General features: G+C 33.5%; 1 protein-coding gene across 2 annotated transcripts in view; it reads left to right on the forward strand.

The window, feature by feature from the left end:
- Positions 1 to 1256: 1256 nt before the first annotated feature.
- Positions 1257 to 20737, forward strand: part of LOC108913625 (forkhead box protein L2-like) — a 65625-nt gene continuing 46144 nt past the window's right edge. Inside the window, exon 1 of one of the 2 annotated variants that reach the window (XM_018719195.1) lies at positions 1257 to 1583. In XM_018719195.1, coding sequence (XP_018574711.1) covers positions 1512 to 1583 — 72 coding nt within the window. In that variant the 5' untranslated portion in view covers positions 1257 to 1511. Of the gene's footprint in view, positions 1584 to 13309; positions 13375 to 20737 lie in introns of those variants that run through there. The other variant, XM_018719196.1, reaches the window with a different exon arrangement.

A 20737-nucleotide genomic window follows, 5' to 3' on the forward strand; every position in this document is an offset into this window, starting at 1 on the left:
ACTACAATTTTAATAATTTTTTTCTCGGAGACTATAAGGTTTTTACAAAAAAAATTTTTACGATATTGACTCCTTTTTTCACGACGTATCTATTCCCAATTTTTTTTGGATAAGTTGTGAATCACCCTGTATAGTATCTCAGCAGAGAGTGTATATCTTTAATAATCTTATTTGTTAACAGATTTCAATATGTTATTTATAATTGTCTTAAATCCATTATAGAAAATGGAAGACTGGAGTTTCACAAGGTTCAGTCCTGAGTCCTCTACTTTCCCTTATTTATATTAACGACTTTTCCAATAATTTTGACAACAAAGCTTTTTTTTTACTACTGACAGTAGTATGTTTATATCTAAATTCTAATTTACTTTTCTTATTTAATATCAATATTACTTAATATTTAGTGAAATATAAAAATATATTAATATTTTCAAAACACGCGAATTTTTTATAATTCTCCTCGCTCACAATGCCAAAAAAAATTGATGACTAAAATTACGTGTCGCAGTCATACAAAAGCAATTTTTACGGAATTAATTCCAATTGTGGTTGCATTAGTACGTTTTAAAAAACAAATTATAAGTCGACTATTTGTTAAAGCACGCTTTTTATACTTTTGCAGGGTATTTTAATAGTAATTCATGATTTTTCAGTGCCGTATTTATCCAATTTGTAAAAAAATATGTTCCTGATACTTTATTTCAAAAACTTTTTAATTTCATGTTTTATTAATGTTTATTTTAATTGTCCTAGTTTTATTTTTCATATAATTTGACTGTTTTTCCTCTTTTTTTAGGCATGTACACAAAAATGTAAATAAACAAATTAAATAAAATGGAATGCTGAGCTGAAAATTTTCAAATATATTCATTTAAATCTATAAATTTACAATTAAAACTTGTTTTTTCCTAATTTACGTAAAAAATTCATACAATACGGAAATTTTACTTATAAATTATACCTTAACTTTTTACAGGGTAATTATTTCGTTTTTGAGGTTAATTCAACGCATTGAAATCAGGATACCTCGACCTCGACGGCATTTGTTCCACAGCCAACTGGCCCTGCAAAAGGACACATCCCCGGCGCCTTCTCCAATACCTCGATCTAAGGCGGCGCCACGGCGGGTTGAGGACTCTCACGGTAAGCCCACGACCCGAAGCTCGTCCCCCACCCGCGGGAGCCGTCACGTGGGCCCCCGCAGTATTTGCATAGAGCACGTTTCCGAGGCGCTACTCCGCGATCGTCGGCTTGTCAGCAACACGCTTTCGAGCAAAATAAAACAAAACTTCGAGCTCGATGTACGCGACCCGTTTCGTGTATACCGCGATTTAGACGTAGCACGTCTCTCCCAACCCCGACCAGTGTTTGTTTGGAAGAGGTGCGGCGGATGGTTACTCGTTGCATGCCAGTGAAATGTGTCCGTGACTTGTCTTGGATCGTTGTTGTGCTTGGATATTCTGGATCGCTTATTCTTCCCTTGGATTAGTCGCCGGAGCGGGTGGTGCGACATGAACGAACTGCCGGAGGCTCTGAATTTTGCCGGGAGGTCCGGACTGCACCCCGCGCACATCTTGTCGCCAGTGAGTGGGTTTTTCTCTTTTGGTTCCGTCAATCCGGCTTGGTTAATACTAAATCCAGCTTATTAGGCCAGGAAATATAGAGTTGCACGCGATTTTTTGCTTGGGCAAGCTGAATTTATCACTATAGATGTTAAGTATTATGTACAATAACATATTAGTTTCCACAGTCATAAAAATGGGGGGCGAGATTGTTTACAGGCTGGTTAAATTGTATAATTTTTACGTAAATTCACGTTTTTCGCTTATAACTTTTTTCCATTCATTTCCACGAGAAAGCAATAAAGTACTTTTTTTCGTCTTCAAAAGACCTACAAAACTAGCCCTCGAGCGTCAAAAAATGTTGATTAGATCAAAAGTTATAAACAGAAGAAGTTTATTTATGACTTTTGAATTAAACATTTATAAACTGCGTTATTATCACCAGAACGTTTTGCCATCGCATCCTCTCATTCCTTATCACTGTCTAATAACTCACACGAAATCTGGAATCGGTAAGTTGAATAGTTTACAAGTTATGGCCTTATAAACAAATTTACTAATTATTAGTCTGGATGATCCCGAGGATCTTCCACAATCGCACCGATTTTTTTCATGGTAGATTTTATAATAATACATTGAAATCTATCATTTCTTTTTCAATTTCAAATTTGCAACCTGGAATTTTTTTATTTTTTAGCCTTAGTTGTACTCGTAAAATAAAATACACGACGCACGAGCATGATATAGTTATATATTATTACATATTCGGAAAGCTTATGAAAAGAGCTTTAAGTTAAAAAAAAATCGTCAAGATTCGTTGAAAAACAACGGAGTTACAGACTGTCAAATATATTATTTTCAAGCGAATTTCGCTTATTTAACGGCAGGACTATGAATATTATCGTCATTTTCTTCGGACTCGCTGTCGTTCGCTTCCCCCACCCTTCCGCCGCGCCACGGCTCGCCGAAAATCAAGCGACCCACTGACTTTTGACAATATTTCTTATGCACTTAACATACTTCCACAAATAAAATATTTTTATCTGGGAAAGTACTCGGGTTGCCGGTTATGACAGTATTTTTTTTGCCGCTACCAACCTAATTTGTTTAACAATAGGCCGTCAACTTTGACAGTCTGTAACTCCGTTGTTTTTCAACGAATCTTGACGATTTTTTTTTAACTTAAAGCTCTTTTCATAAGCTTTCCGAATATGTAATAATATATAACTATATCACGCTCGTGCGTCGTATATTTCATTTTGCAACTAAGGCTAAAAAATAAAAAAAATTCCAGGTTGCAAATTTGAAATTAAAAAAAAAATATAGATTTCAATGTATTATTATGAAATCTACCATGAAAAAAATCAGTGCGATTGTGGAAGATCCTCGGGATCGTCCAGACTAATAATTAGTTAATTTGTTTATAAGGCCATAACTTGTAAACTATTCAACTTACCGATTCCAGATTTCGTGTGAGTTATTAGACAGTGATAAGGAATGAGAGGATGCGATGCCAAAACGTTCAGGGTATTAATAACGCAGTTTATAAATGTTCAATTCAAAAGTCATAAATACACTTCTTCTGTTTATAACTTTTGATCGAATAAATATTTTTTGACGCTCGAGGGCTAGTTTTGTACGTCTTTTGAAGACAAAAAAAAGAGCACTTTACTGTTTTCTCGTGGAAATGAACGGAAAAAGTTATAAGCGAAAAACGTGAATTTACGTAAAAATTATACAATTAACCACCGTGTAAACAATCTACCCCCCATTTTTATGACTGTGGAAACTAATATGTTATTGTACATAATATTTAGAATCTATAGTGATAAATTCAGCTTGCCGAAACAAAAAGTCGCAAAATGGTTTTTCCCAGCTTATTTTCCTGGCCTATTATTCTTGAGGAAAATAAAAATTTTCCGCGAAGTGAAAAACGTTTTTACATTATGTCAAAGGCTAATTCAAATAATTTAGTAAAATGTGCCTAAAAATTGTATTAAGTAATTGAAGCCAATGTTCTTCGACACTAGAAATCTAGGTACATATGCAAAAGAATTCTAGTATAATTAAGAATTAAATACCTGGAATAAAAATTAAAAAGTACCTATGTTTCCAAATATTTTTAACTGATAAACATGCCCGAAATATTGGATTTATTAAATAATGTAATCTTTCAATAGAAATATCTTGTATTCCTGTTGTTTCAACTCAACTGATAAACGAAATTAGGAGCAATCGTTTAATAAGAAGAAATATGCCTTCAAAGGAAACAGTGCAATTACTATTTTAAATTTTGTTTATTTAACAATTTTACTGAAAACAGAATTGTCGAAGTAAAAACATATTTTCTAAAAACAATCTATTCGAAGACAATCTAAACAATGTAACCAATCTAAACGATCTAAAAATCTAAAAAATAACGGTAATTATTGGCCGGTCTTAGAAGATATGTTTTTCAACGGAGTTGAAAATAACTTTTAAACAAATTTTTGTATGCATTTACAAATTTAAATGTCTTTTTTATTGAAAACGGTTGGCTTTAGAGACATTAGAAGGTATGCCTTTTTTAAGCAGAAAAGTTGGGGGGGGGGGAAATTTTGCTAGCTCAAAGTGAAATACACTGCAGGACAAAAAAGTTTTGGCAGTTTAAATGCGTCCCATCGGTCGCTTGTGGCGCTCTCTATAGAAGATACAATGAAATCGTCGATAAATTCGAATTTCTCATTCCAAAAAAACCCAGGATACAAAATTTCACGAAATTAACTCGAAATAGTCGATATTAAAGAAATATTATTTAATTTTTTGACACCCTGTAGCTCCGGTATTACCATTTTTCGATTAAGGCAAGTTTAGTTAGATCGGTTTATTTTGAGCCTGGTGGAGCGTTGTACAGATCCTTCAGACACCCTATGTTTAATTGTTCAATGGATTTTTATAAATGCAAATGGTAAAGGGGCTTATAATAAACGTAAAAAAAATAAACGCGTGAGCAGGGGCGGCGGAGGATTGATTTGGGGGGTTAAAAATTTGTGAAAAAATTTTATCATTGGGATTTCTGGCGAAATTTGACGTCAAACAAAAAAGTATCCAATACAAAAGTTGTAGATCATGCAAAAATCTACAACTTTTATAGAAGTCACTTTTTAAGATAACCCCAAAATTTCCGAGAAGAATGCGAAACAGGTTTTTTCATATACGTAAAACATTCAAATAGTAAAACTTAATTATTTAACATTATCTTTAAATATACAGTGTGTCCACGGATAGGTTCGGAAGAGAGAAAGCTTTGTGTATGTTTAGAACAAAAAAACATTCTTTATAAAAACGTCTGGTTGTCTTGAAATTACAGTTCTGAATACCAGATTTGAGATTGCTATACCTACAGGGTACATCAAAAATAACAGTTTTAATTACTTCGATTAAATCAAAGCAAAACATAAACAAACAACATAAACGAACAAACTTCAAAATTTTTATTTTCAATCAATCATAAATTATAAAATATTAAAATAAACAGTTGTATTTAAATATGGCACCACTAAGTTCAGCGAATAGTTCAACTCAATATCTAAATTCCGATTGACATTTCCTTATTTGCTCTATTGGGATATCTTCAATAACTTCTCTAATTTTATCTTTTAAGAGATCTTAAGTTATTATTGAAATTAATTTTATACACATTTGGCTTTAATTATCCCCAAAAATAAAAGTCCATAAATGTAAGCGAGGCTCCTAGATGGTCACTGATTTGGACCGTTTTTTTTACTGAATGATTAAAACTAGGTAGCTAGTTTATTTGAAAATAAAAATAAAGATATAAGAAGTTATAAGTAATTAGGTACGAATTTACCTACTTTGGGAAAAATATTTATTAGACTTTTTTTGCACAATTCGTGTAATAAATCACGGTTTAGATATTTCAAAAAATCGAAAAAAAAATCAAAATGGAAGTAATTAAAAATGTTCAGTATTCAAAATTGTAGTTTCAAGATAAGTAGACGTTTTTATAAAAAAATACTTTTTGTTCTACACATAAAGAAGTTTTTCATCTTCCGAACTCTATTCATGGACAAACTGTATAAATTGTATTAGGGAAAAAGTATTTTTAAATATAAAACATTGATAATTTTTAAAATAAATCGATTTGATTTAATGTTACTATCCACTAATTAAAAGTTTTCACCTCTGTTTTCATAATGATTCAGTTCAAACCGTTTGCGAAAAAAGACAAATACTCAAAACGACACGAATATTTTCTGTGATGTGAGATTAAGATTTTGTTTATATGGGTATTTTGCCACTTGTGGAAAAATTAAAGGATTGAGTAAATATTAAAAACCCTTGCTACAAAACGACAAAAGCAAGCAAGGGTTACATTTATGAAATTATTTTTGCCTAAACAAAAATCACAAATTGAAAAAAGGCAATCATATAAAAATAAAAAATACACATCACTATAATCAAGCACTTCAATTATAGATAACGGTTTGTCGCTTCCATAGCTATAGTCTGTTTAGAAATGAAAGAGAGTAATAAAAGCTTATTATGTATGCAAATCGTAAATAAATGTAGTACTGGTGCCTATATTCAATATTTTTATATTATGTATTTTCCGTATAGATGAGGTGTACTTTTAAAAAAACTTTGTGCGATCGGACTGTACTAAATTGTAGCAGATAGCTAAAATTTAATCCCCGACAATCCGTCTTAGTCTATGCCGCTTCAATTTCTCGGTCCATTTCTCTTAGGTATAAGTAAACAATATAAAAACAGCATTTCAAAACATGAGGCTACTTTAAGCATCATAACCGGGTTAAGAGGGTTTTTAGTAATTCAAATAAAATTATTCAATATTATTATCAAAATATTTATTTAAATTTAATGAATAGACTTTTATTCCACACAAAAATATATAATTTTGAAAATTCAAATTATGGTGAGTAAATGTAGTGTTGTATAAATGTACAATAAAGAAAATAAAAAAGTAGGTATATTAAAATTCATCCTCTGAATATTCTGATGAATTATCTTCGTCTCCTAGATTGATAACGATAGAGATATATGATGTTTATTGTAGCTACAATTCTTTTTTAATGTTTGTGAATTATGAAATCGCTTATCCAAGGCCTGTTCTCAAATTTTTGATTTCTCAAATTCTCGCTTCTTTATAATCGTTGTTCTATGTTGTTGTTTTGATCAGTGTTTAATGAAATATTGTCCGTCTAATCTATATACATAATAATAATATAATTTATGCCACAAATAAACAATTTCAAACAATATGATAAGATTTTACATTTAAAAATAACTAATTACTGCTAGGTTTTTTCCTTAATGCAATTTTCGGCAGCTTAAAAAATAAGACTTACACACATGTTTATATCTTATCTTCACCCTGTACACAAGTTTATAAAAATAATTTCTGATTATTTCATACAGTGCAAAAGTTCTTCCGAAGAATAACGTTTCCCGATAATCTACAGATAAAAAAGTGTTAGTGGTAAAAAAACACAATGATATAAAAAGTTTTCGAAACGGAAGTCACTAAAAAAAATCGATTCACTCTGTATATCACATATGATGTGAAGCAAGAGCAGCATGTCCATAAATAGTTATCATTCGTCTCACTTGTGGCGTAATGATGAGAACTAATATGTTCGAAACCGGTATAGGTCGGGTGGTCCTGCTGACGAATGATATCAGCTGTTTACTAGATATAGTGGATGTAATTCAATGATGTACGGAACATTAGTCCGCAGAGTAGTTATTTCGTACAATATAATTTGTTAAAAATATGAAATTTAAATTAATTAAAATATTATAGGAACTGTTACATTTTTAAATTTCTGTACACATTTTTTTATATGAAATTGGCACGGGAGTATCTTGAGAGATGTAAAATAACGTTGTGTTATTAGATGCTTAATAAAAAAAATCGTAACACAGAAATTGGCATCCAAAAAAACTTAGCTGGTTTAGGATTTACAATTTTCAGAATGTATATTTTCCAATAAGATTAACATGCTCAAGAAATAAACAGTAATTCCCTTTTCAAGCGAGTATTGTGTCGCCAAGAAATTTTTAAATTACTTGACGATGTGGACAATGGAATCAATTCCATTCATTCTCTGTATATCTTGTCGCGAGACATGTTAAACTACCATACATAGAATAGAAGCAGTTCTGACTTGTGGATAAACAAAGAATTTTTATCGATATAAAACAATTTATTCGTAATATTAATATTAATATTTTATAATTTGCTATTTATAGAAATGTTACTCTAAATGGAAGATTCATTAACACACTGCTACAATGATATATTGAAGTTTTCATAATGATACTTATAGAGATATAACAAGAAAGCGAAGCCTGAGTAAAAAATAGGCAACTATTAGCTGTTTCGGTATTTAGATAATTTTGTTTTGTATTGTAGCCTAACGCCCTATTACCATGTCACGTCAGATGGATAGATATAATGAAGTTCATCTAAACTGGGTCAGTGTTAGTGGTCATTGACATTGAGATTCAGAAACTAAACACAGCGATTGAAAAAAAATATTTCAAAACTTGAAACGATTTTAATGAATATTTCAACCTATGAAATTAGTACTTAAATATTTTTATTTGTTCTTTATTATGTAGATTTTAGATGTAGATACGGTACCGGGCGTTGTTTTACCGAAGAAAAAATAAATAAACTATGAGATTTTTATAGTTTTAGGGTTTATTGTTGACTTTTAGAGAATATTACAATATGTTTGACAATAGATATTGGCTATAGACATTTACATTTAGAATAATTACATTTGTTGTTGCAAAATTTTGATCGTGCTGCGAGCACTGACCAGGCACTCATCTCTGGTTAATAGACTGCAAATGCCTAGAATTGACGTTCATTGAATTCTTCCCGGATTGCCCAAATTACTGATAGACAAGATGTTGTCGAAAATTAGGGTTGAGGCATGGGGATTGTTTTAAGTGAGGTGAAAATTTGACTTTCCCGCGCTCTGGACATCATGGTACAGGAGCTCCGGGTCCTCTGGGACTTTGTCCTTGACTCTGGATACGATAGATGCCGGTTTAATCGGTTTTTTTCATTTTTTCGGTCCGGAATGGAAAGTGGGGTAAATTTTGGAAACACTCGGAAGATGGAAAACGACACATCGATTTAATTATTTATAGTATTTTTTTGGATATCACGAAAAAGCAGTAAAATTTACTAAATATGGAACCGCAAGAAAAAACAGTAGGTACGTAATTACTGAAAAATACGTTTGAATATTATTATTGTCATTTCTAGACTTATATTTATACAGGGTGATTTCACTATAAATACAGAAACTGAGGAACTTGATTCATTACCAAAAAATAAATAAAGGTTGCTCCTGCGGGAGTCGGTATTTGAGATACAGGGTGTTAAAGTTTACAAAAAAATAATTTTTTTCTATATTTCTATAATGCGCTGACAGAATGGAATGAACTTTACTACAGCGTATTCACGTAATTAGACCTTTTATTGAATGTAATATTTACCTTGTGGCTTTAACCAGTAGCGTGCTACTGGAGGTGCCGCCCCATTTCCCTAAGAAAAAAATACGCCACTGGCGGATTTTTGTAGAAATAAATTTATTTCTGGAAAAAAATATCAAACTAAATAATAAAATAACATTCGAGTAAGTAATTAAGCAACGAGTCCTACAACAATTGTTTAAAACGAAGTTCTTCCGCATCGTACACTTTTGATACCTATTTATAGAGGAACTTAGCATGACATGATTTTTCCTGAGGAGATTACAATTTTCCTCTATTATTTATCACAATTCGTTTCGTGTTCATAAGCCCAACAAGGACTGCAGCTTTAGGAATAAATAAAGCTAGTTATAAAACTAAAACGAGATCATCGTAAAGCTTAATAACTGACAATGCAGACAAAAGATTAAATTTTTGCTGATGGATTTTAAACTAATATGGGTATGTGGAGTGTGGACTTAATTTGCGTATTATGGTCGGCAAATAAGTAAATTATCCTAAACGGCTGCTCCGATTAAAAAATACCAAAGATCACGTTTCATTCATTTAACGTAACATTATCTGAATGTAATATTATTTTTACAAAAAACCACCAGTGGCGTATTTTTTTTCTAGGGGAAACGGAGCGGCACCTTCAGTAGCACACCACTGGTTAATGCTGCGAGGTTAATATTACATTCAATAAAATAGACAAGGCGAAAACCTCGCATTCGCGGGAGTAATTTTCCGACTCGATTTTTTTGCATATTCAGATTGGTGAGATGTTCCTTAACATCAATCAATTTTTTTTTTAGGTTTTTTGGCACATTATAAACAATTTAAGTTGCTAAAATTGCGAAAATGACGATTTTCAACGGCCGATTTCCGGGTTAAAAATTGTTATTTTTGATGTTGCCTGAAGAGTTTTTGGGACTCGCATTATTCTAAAGCCTTGTTTTATAATTGTTAATAAAGCGCTATGAGCCGAGCGCGCGCCTCTCTCATACGCGGATTCGCTATTTCGTCTATGATATGACCGAAAATATAATCGAGATCTGCAGCTAACTGGACAGCCTGAACTAGCTATTCCGCCATATGGCGCCCAACGTAGGGCCCTGTCGCTCAATAAGCCAATGCCCAATCTTTTAATTCTCAACAGCTCGAACTATCATGCTGTTTGGATAAGCTCAATCTTTCGGTAACAGGACAATACTTTGACATAGTCAGAAAAATTTATTTTTAACTTGACAATGTGAAACTTTGCAATTTCCATAAGCAGTTAAAAACGGTTACAGGTAATGTAATGCCAAATACTTGATTCCATTATGTCCAAGTAAACTGAGATCACATCATTCCGTTTTCGACATAATTGTACATAGTAAGCATCGTATTTTAGCGGTATCAACTTGAACGTTGTATTGAACCATCTCTATCTAATCAACAGCAACATGATCCGTAAATAACAGGACAACATAAGCTGCAAATATTAGGAACTGATCTTAGAAATCACAAAAACTAATTCAAATTTAAACAATTTGTCAGATGCGAGTTTTTAGGAACGAAAAGTTTGGTGTTGCTGGAATGATTGTGTCGAAATATTTCTACGGGAAAATAAGCTCGATTTCACGTCCAGCCGACCCGTTTGGTCATTTCGACAGTAAAACGCAGCCCAACAACGGCGTCATTCACGACCGCGAACACGATCCCGATAAAAGACAATTAACTGCGAATTTTTATGCAGTCAGCAGCGTGTACGTGCCCTGGCAATGTCTTGTCGAACATAAATATCGGTTATCGGCGGTACTGGCCAGCCGAGGAAACGTTATAAATCTATCAGACCGAAAATAATAAGCCAATAGACTGGATCGTAAATCGCGAGATATCGCGGTATTTCGAGAACAGGGAGCGATTGTTAAATTTTTTTTCTTTACGGCGGAAATCGTAAATGGGCACTAACGCGGAATTGCCGCGCCGTAAATTTATATAGGCGTCTATTTTTGGAAATTCTGCCTCGTTTTTGCAAATTCCTGCAACGTCTACGATTTTAGGAAACGTGGAATTCTTTTGGTTCGCCTGAAGGCAACATCACAAATGTGAAGTAGACGCTATTGGGGTATATACGTATCAGCTGAAAGGGTTTACCATTTCATTTAAGAATCATAAAATAATGTCACACCTCACATGTAAAAACTAAACGCAAAAAAATACAGGGTTATTTTATTTTAGATATATAAACTGCAGTGGATTAGTTGCCAAGAAATAAGTAGAGTTTGCTCTATAAACTTTTGTAAAATAAGATGTTATTGTTGGTATTGTTACCTTTTATACATGGGTCGTTACAAAGCAGTTTATCTCAACAACAGCCGGATCATCGGCCAGAAATTAAGAGGGTATATTAAACAAATATCAAAGTTATTGTTCTGTCAATAAAAACAAATAAATAGGTAATTCACCGGGAGGTTACACTCCCCTTAACTGTAGGATTCAAGGTATATCTTTCCATACGTTTCCATTATATTTAACGGGTGTGTGAGTCAACTATTATTATGCCACCTACCTCAACACCACCCAGTATGTGTCAATCGAAGCGCATGTAAGACCCCGTAGAACTTAAAGGCACACGTCAAAGGAACCACATCCATTAAGACCGAACTCGTGGCGCGCCTTGGGGTTTTCAAAAACATAAACGAGTACCTATGGCAAATTAGCCACAAATTCACAATTCATTAAACAAATGTATTCAAGCTAGCACAAAAATATAAAAATCAACCTTATTCGGACGCTGGCCAGGCACCACTGTCACAAAGAACAACCTCTCTTAGTTTCGGCATTCCGGGCTAAATTATATACTCATAAATTACATAGTCGCAAGGGCAAATAAACACTTAGCTGGCGCATTCCATGTGAACAACTGAGGTTTGATTCAAAGCAACCACGATAGTTTTCATTTCATAATAAAATATGTTAATCCCTATTATTACAATACTTAAAAAATAAACAAGTGTTACATATGGAAATTGCAAAGTTTCACATTGTCGAGTTAAAAGTAAATTTTTCTGACTCTGACAAAGTGTTGCCGTGTTACCGAAAGATTGAGCTTATCCAAACGGCATGATAGTTCGAGCTGTTGAGAACTAAAAGATTGGGCATTGGCTTATTGAGCGACAGGGCCCTACGTTGGGCGCCATATCACGGAATAGCTAGTTTAGGCTGTCCAGTTAGCTACAGATCCCGATTAGTTCCTTGGATTTGTCAATCTTATCATCCTTCGACACGTTGTAGCTGGATTCATCACCCACGCTCTAATTTAGGTCCGGAGACACACTTGGATGCACTAAACTTGATTATTAGTTCCAAGAAATTATGATTTTGTCTTTTTAAGATTTCAACTGACTTTGGACAGTTTTTTTTAACTGAATTTAAGTAGCACTTTAAAAATATCATCAGGAAGCTGTAGTTTAATTTTTAAATTATACACGCCTCACCCTGTATAATTCAACTATGGAAACTAGTTTTGCTTTATTTGTTGATCATGTTACAATATGTTTGACATTAGATATTGGAATCTAAGATATTAGATATTAGAACAGTTGTAAAATTTTGATCGTGCTGCAGGCACTGGCCAGGAACCTATTCCTGGTTATAAATCTGCCAATCCCCGGGTTGACCTTCAATCATACTCGCGGCTTTAAACTTAAACACAAATAATAGTTATTGTTATAGCAATCATCATTTTTATTTATCAGGCTACTTTGATTGAAATATGAAATTGTATTTTTTTAAATGCTGGTAACTTCTAAACAAAAACGAATCGGATGTATGTTCATATAAGAAAAAATGTTTGAAATTAACCCAACTACCGTCTGTCAAAGTTTGTCATAGAGCTTGTAGAACACCATGTATAGTGTGTGTTATTTCGGTAACATAAATGCTCGAAACGTTGAATTTAATGCTTCTGCCTCATGTCTCCCTTCAAGAACGTGGCTTAAGAACCAGCCATTTTTTTTTTAAGCTCGCTGCAGCGACAACGATAACACACCTTGCACGAATCGCTCGTCGAAGCTAAACAAACAATAAACAATGCAGTTTTATGAGATGCCGGTGACTGCGTATTTTGACTAATAATTCAGCTATATTGAACCATTGTTGGTCGAACCAAACAACACACTCCCGATGGCGGGCGATGTTTATAAAAAAAGCAATATTGCAACTTACGCTTAGTCTTCCCGTGAACGCGAACATGTCTGTTGTCGGGGGTGGCACGGTTAGGAGGCACATTTTTGCCAAAATAGTCCTGTTGGTACGTATATCTCCCAGTTTTATTAAAATAACTTTAAAACAATTTTTTTTATGCATTTACAAATTGAAATGCCTTTTTGTTGCAACGGTTGGATTTAGGGATATTAGAAGGCATAACTTTTTTAAGCAGAGAAGTTGGGGAACTAGATTTTTCCAACCCAAAGTGAAGTACACCGTGACACAAAAAAGTATTGGCAGTTTAAATGTGTCCTAATGGTCGATAAATTCAAATTTCTCATTACAAAAAAGCCCCGAAAACGAAATTTCACGAAATTACCTCGAAGAAGTTAAAAGGTATTAAAGAAAAGACAAATTCAGTTAAATCGACTTATTCTGAGCCGTACTATATCTGGTGGAGAGTTGTACAGACCCTGTAGACACCCAGTACATTTAGTAACATTGTTTTGTTTCTGAAATAATAACCGCGAATGAAAACACAACTTTATCAGGCCAAAAGTAAATTACGTGTGTTATGTTACTTAACCTTTAAGAGTTTAACTCTGATAGAGAAACCCAGAAACAGATTAGATTAGCGTTAATTAGTTTATTTACAATTTGAACCTCGATTTTTGCACCAGTAGGTGGTGCATTTTGGTCAGCACCAACGTAGATACAGACACAAAATTGACTAATTGACGTCCATTGCTGTTTTGATTTGATTACAAAGTTTGTTTCAAAGTATAACCATTCTGCATATTCGCCTTTTAGAAAAAAAATAAATAAGAAAGTATGTAAAAGTTGTAAAACAAATATTTGTCACATAGATAGCTTAGAATAATTTTTTTGAAACATAACAACTCTACTTAAAATTATTCTTAAACGTTTTTCTTTCTATATTTTATGTGTTTAGTGTTAAATTTGTAACGAGTGGATATTTTTATGCGTTCAGCGAAATAGTATTGATTAAGAAAAGCCGTTATGGAACTATTCCACAGCCAGCTGCCTGTTGTTGTTTATATTTAACGCAAATTGAGGTATGCAGTTCCTATTTAATTATCAGCTGATGTCGTATTGGCAAAAATATTTGAAGTGCCTCTATAAATAGTTTAACGAGAAAAATTCTAATAACCATGCAGTCGAGAAACTAAAGAAAAAAAATTGTTGTTTGCTTGAGATAAAATATTTTAATATTATTTATATGCAACACGTGAATGAGGCTACGATCTTTCTTTAGTGATGCCTAGTCAACTAGATCATTTTCGTACTTGCAGGATTCGTAGTCGTTGACTTTGCCATGACCGACTGTAAAATTTGACGATTGTCTTCCTTTACTGATCCTTTCGACACATTTGGTACGTAAATATCGATATATTATTGGCAAAATTCTACCAAGGAGGAACATTACTAAAAATCAGAGTTTAACGTTTGACGTCTGTCGAAATTTAGTGCTGCCAAATGGATGAACAATTGAATAACAAGAACTTAAGCTACATTTACATTCAATTCGAAATGAAATTAATTCAAGCCGCAATTGACAGACCATTTACTTTGTGAGTGAATTTATAGGTTAGATTTTAGATGTTTTCGTTGTTTGGAACTCAACCCGTTTCCCAATTAACGTATTACGAACGTTTTTAAAGAGTATCAGTGGTAGCAGTTAAACTGATGACTAACGAAGAAAAACTCGTCATATTAGGATGTTCCGCAGTAGTACTAACAATCTTAATCAAGAAAGTAGGAAGAAAATATCCTGGAAAGCAGCGGAATCGCAGAATGTGGGCACGAAGTATTTACTTAAGAAGGAGAAACTGTGGTTTTTACAATACCCTTGTAAATGAGTTGCAACTTCATAGTCCAGAATTATTTTTCAATTTCACGAGAATGACTGCACAAAGCTTTGAATCTCTTTTGACTCTCTGTGCACCTTACTTGCTAAAGCATTCACCACGTGAAGCTATTCGACCTGAAGCGAGATTAATGGTAACACTACGATTTTTAGCCACGGGAGATTCCTATCCTAATCTAGGCTATGCTTTCCGTATAGCCCCTTCTACTATATGTGGAATTGTTTTTGAAACATGCAATGTGTTGTGGAAAGTTTTATCTCCAATATATTTAAAAGCACCAGCAGAAGAACAGTGGTTAAAAATTGCTATAGATTTCCAAAACTTATGGCAACTGCCTAACTGTTTAGGAAGCATCGATGGAAAGCACGTCCGTATTCAGGCTCCTTCTCATTCTGGGACATTGTATTATAATTATAAGAAGTATTTTAGCATCATATTATTATCAGTTTGTGATGCACAATATTACTTTACACATGTCAATATTAGGGCTTATGGAAGTCAGAGTGATGGTGGTGTATTAAAAATTTTTAATTTTGGACACCAACTAAAGATGGGTTCACTCAATATTCCCCAAGGACGTGCGTTACTAGGCACTGCCATTAGAGTCCCATTTTATTTTGTTGGGGATGAAGCGTTTCCTCTACAAATTAATCTAATGAGGCCATACAGCAAATTGAGGAATGCAAGAATGGAGGAAGACAAGTTAATATTTAACTATAGGCAAGTACCTATTATAAACAGGATTTTCTTTAGTAATATCTAACCAAATATATTTATTTTATACAATTGTACGTAAAAAAAATAATTAAATAATAAATAATGTAAACCATCAATTTGTTTAAAATACATAGCTAATCGTTTTTATTCTGCCTTTCAGGTTGTCCCGAGGAAGGAGAACAATTGAGAATGCTTTTGGCATTATGGTGGCTAGCTTTAGGATTTTCCATAATGAAATTTGTGCAGCGCCAGAGATAGTGGATGCAATCATAAAGGCGACTACCTGCTTGCATAATTATATTAAGCATCAAAGGGCAGATGCTTCCATGTATTATGGGCAATTCTATGTGGATAATGAATGTACAAATGGGATAGTAATTCCTGGTCAATGGAGAAGGGAAGTTCAGCTAAATTGGAATGCTTTGGGTACTTCATTATTAAGATTTGGCAATAGAAATTATTCAAGGGAAGCCTTTAATTTTAGAAATTATTTAAAAAATTATTTTAATAATACTGGGCAAGTTGGCTGGCAGTTGGATTACATTCGAAGAACAGTATAATTAAAATTCTTGTATGCATGCACGTTTCTTTGTTCTTTGTTTTGTAAGGTTAAAATTATTTATATCCACTTATTTACAAATAGGTATCATAAATTGTATTTAGCATTAATAAAAACTGTTATTTATATAGTATGTTTTTATTTTAATACAAAAATAAATCAACAAAATCATAAATGAAACAAACTTATTTTCCAAGATTTGTTGAAAACTAAATTTGAAAAGATAAACGCTAAACTTTATACATAGGAACTATACTTAGACTTGTACTTCATTGTAAATTCTGGCTTGGCTGATTTTCGTTGACTACCAAAGGAATATCCTAAAATATAAACAATAGGTAAGTAATGACAAGAATATTTGCAGCTACATATATGCAAACCTACTTATTATTTCCTTATTTTTCTTTTGATTTGCAAGAGTCTAATTATGGTTTCGTCCATAAATTCTTCTTTGCTGTCAGGAGGAAACTCTCTAAGTTCTGCGCTTACATAATTTGCAAAATCCCAGATCTTGTCCCTATTTTGATTTTTAATATTTGTTACACCTTCTATGGCATTAGAGATATTCCCTAACATTCCCATAAGGGGCTCTTCACACTCTTTCTTTTTTCTCTTATTTCCTCTGACAAAACTTCTATCACCAGATGGTGGCTGTGAAGAGGTCATAGAATTTGTAGTGCAGCGAGAGGTACTAGGTGTATTGAATATGTCCGATGGATCTTCTTCTATAGGAGACAATTGATTTTTTCCATTTAAACTTTGAATTGTATCTTGACTATTGTATTCCACAGGAGTGCTTGTTTCATTACTATATAATTGACTGGAATGGGTACTAAAACATTAAAATATTTAGTTAGGGTATATTGTTTCTTTTAAAAAATGATTGCATTACTTTCTTGGCATCTTGTTATCAAACATGAAGTTAAAGAACGACATTAAAGGCCAGCTCCCCAAATCTGATGCTCTTGCACCACTACGTGACAACATATTTAATTTCTGCTTCTCTCTATGATACTTCTCTCGCAATGACTTCCATTTTTTCTTACATATTTCCACTACAAAATCGATGGTATATAACTTACCACTCGAATGCATGGAGAGAGCCACATTTTGGAATGCTGTTTCTTTTAACATTTTGTTGCTGTATCCCTTGTTTTGTGGATTGAATATAGCTGGATAATTGCTAATAATTTTAAAAAAAAATTCCTCATCTATTGACTCGCTTGATCCTAAATACTCATTTTCACTATCTTCTTGTATATTTTGGGGTTCAATAAGCTGAATGCAATTCATTTTGCACAACAAATAATACATTACCCAAAAACATTGAAAATATCGGTTGTTTACTACGTTTACTACTTAACTAACCTAAAAATTTACTGTCAATTCATTTTTCAGCTTAGCACTACCAAGCTCCATGACACACTTTGAAGTCCACTTCGAAGTGCAATCTGAATTACGTTCAATGTAAATGGCATTGTGCTGTCGCCATTTGACAAGCATGTCAATTTGTGTTCAACTTGGACTTCGAATTGAATGTAAATGTAGCTTTATGGTTCGAAATTCGTCTTTGAGTCACAGCCACCCAAGACTAATTGTTGCTAGGCTCACGCTGTTGTATTTTTGTCATATAATTAAGTGCATATCGTACATAATTAACAGTAAAATTATATTTTGAAACCTGATACGATTCCGTTTAGTTTTTGTTTGTGTTATACTCGTATATCTATAAACAGAATTGATATTTTAGAAATCGTGATAAGTAACTCGAAATAGTACTTGGCAAATGTGTGTTCCGACCGTCCTATGATCGTCCATGGTCTTTGGTTACGATAACGAAAGGATATTCACCAGAAGACCTTTTTCGAGAATGCACGGTTCCCATACGTGCGCATTTTTCAACAACAATGCAGTTCTATTTTAAAAATGCTTATGTCGTGGGTTCGTTAAACTTGTCGCATCTGACGTGAGTCAGGTGTTAGAAATGGTTATGGTTTTGCAACGCGACGTATGCAAGGTAATGTTTCCGATCTAATCTTTCCCAGAATGTGGATTGATGTTGAAGAGGACGCTTATTAGATTACAGAGGATTGGGTTGGTTTCATCATGGAATCAATGTTTTGGAATGGCTGCAATTGAGGTTAGAGATGTGCACTGACCTTGAATTTATCACATATACATACGTGTTATGTTTAAGTTTACCACACATCAAATAAATATTGTTAACAAATTGGCTGGCACAAACTTTTCATTCGAGTTTTAGTCAAAGTCTACTCAACTCATTTTATATAAGTCTTTCCGAAGTCAATTGAACATGTATAAAAACGCTTGGCAATGAAATTAATGTTTAATAGGCGCCCCTAAAAAAATTTTCTGCTAAAGGTAAAAAATTATAATAATTTGTATATAATGTGTAGAAAATTTCTATTATACAGGGCGGCTTAATGAAAACGAAACAGAGCCATTTTCAGGAACTGCGTCAAGATTGTAGAAAAACGCTCAGACTCGTCGATTTTGGACAAAGGGGGACATTCTTTGCTGGTATTTTTGACTCCGCCACTTTCACCCACAAGCAAGGGTAAGCATCACCCCAAATTATTTAAATGGCATTGGGGGTTGAGTAATATTTCTTTTGAAAGCTCTTACAATTCTCTTTACAACAGACTTTAAATTTTATAATTCCGCCCAATACTTATTAAGAATTTTGATTTTTAAGTTGAAACTTATGTACAAGCAATTAGTAACGGTAAAAATGTCAGTCATTCGTGTTAAGTACGCCAATGGTATAAATTTAGTATTTCTTGCGTTACATTGGTTTTTGGCGATTTGTTATCACTTTCGTAAAAAGAAACACAATTGTAAAAAACAGAAACGAATGCTATACACACACACAATGAACGTAAAATTAGTGGATTCCAAATTATTTTCTAGTATTATTTGGAAGCGTTGGTTGGTAGTTTATTTAATTGTGTTTTTGAAAATTAAACACTATGGTTTATTCTATTGCGGAAAGGGTAGATATCATTTCGCTTTACTTTATGAACAATAAATGTGCGAATAAAACAGCTCAGCTATTTAATGAACAACATCAAGATCGACATGTCAGGAGGAAGTATGTTCTAGAGTTAGAAAAAAAATTCAAGAGACAGGGAACGTAGCCAATAAAAAACGAGAAATTGAAAATCCTATAGTTAATGAAGCTAGTGAAGTTGCTGTTTTGGGACAAGTTCATCTTGATCCTACATTAAGTACGAGGCAGCTGGCATCTGTGTATGAGATCAATTGAACTAGCATACAAACCATTTTGAAGAATAATAAATTCCATCCATACAAAATACATTTAGTCCAGGAACTTCATGAGGATGATTATGACCGCCGTTTGCAATTTTGCGAAATAATGAGTGAGCGAGCAGGCAACGATCCACAGTTTCGTTTTAACATCTGTTTTTCTGATGAATGCAGTTTTTTCTTCAACGGGACGGTAAATCGCCATAATTGCCGTTATTGGTCCGATTCAAACTCCAGAGTTTTTCACGAGGTGCATACACAGCAACCGGAAAAATTAAATGTATGGGCTGGAATTTTCGGTGACCGACTGGTGGGTCCTTTTTTTCTACCTGGCAATTTGACTGGCCAAATGTATTTGCAATTACTGGAACACGTTATTGACTGATATTATTGAATATGTTCCAGAGCATGATGAAGATCATTTGATATTTCAATAGGACGGTGCTCCTCCGCATTATGCGTTAATTGTCCGTCAATATTTGGACCAACGTTTTCTACGGAATTGGATTGGGAGAAGAGGCAGCATTGAGTGGCCTCCACGATCACCGGATTTATCGCTCCTTGATTTCTTTTTGTAGAGATACCTAAAGAGTAAAATCTATATAACACAGCAAGCGTCGCTGGAAGATTTGCGTCAAGGAATCGTCGACGAATGCCTTCGAATCACGCCGGAAATGCTTCGGAATGTGCGCGAACGTTTCGAACAAAATCTTTATTCTTGTACGGAAGCGGGCGGTCATCAGTTTGAACATTTAATCAACGAAGTAGTAAGTAAGCAAGTAAACTTAATTTAAATTTTAAAATGTAAATTTTTTTCAAAGTATTGGGCGGAATTATAAAATTTAGTCTATTGTAAAGAGAATTGTAAGAGCTTTCAAAAGAAATATTACTCAACCCCCAATGCCATTTAAATATTTTGGGGTGATGCTTACCCTTGCTTGGGGGTGAAAGTGGCGGAGTCAAAAATACCAGCAAAGAATGTCCCCCTTTAATCTAAAATCGACGGGTCTGAG

This window comes from Anoplophora glabripennis, unplaced genomic scaffold (assembly GCF_000390285.2).
Source record: "Anoplophora glabripennis isolate ALB-LARVAE unplaced genomic scaffold, Agla_2.0 scaffold914, whole genome shotgun sequence".
Classification (NCBI taxonomy): domain Eukaryota; kingdom Metazoa; phylum Arthropoda; class Insecta; order Coleoptera; family Cerambycidae; genus Anoplophora; species Anoplophora glabripennis.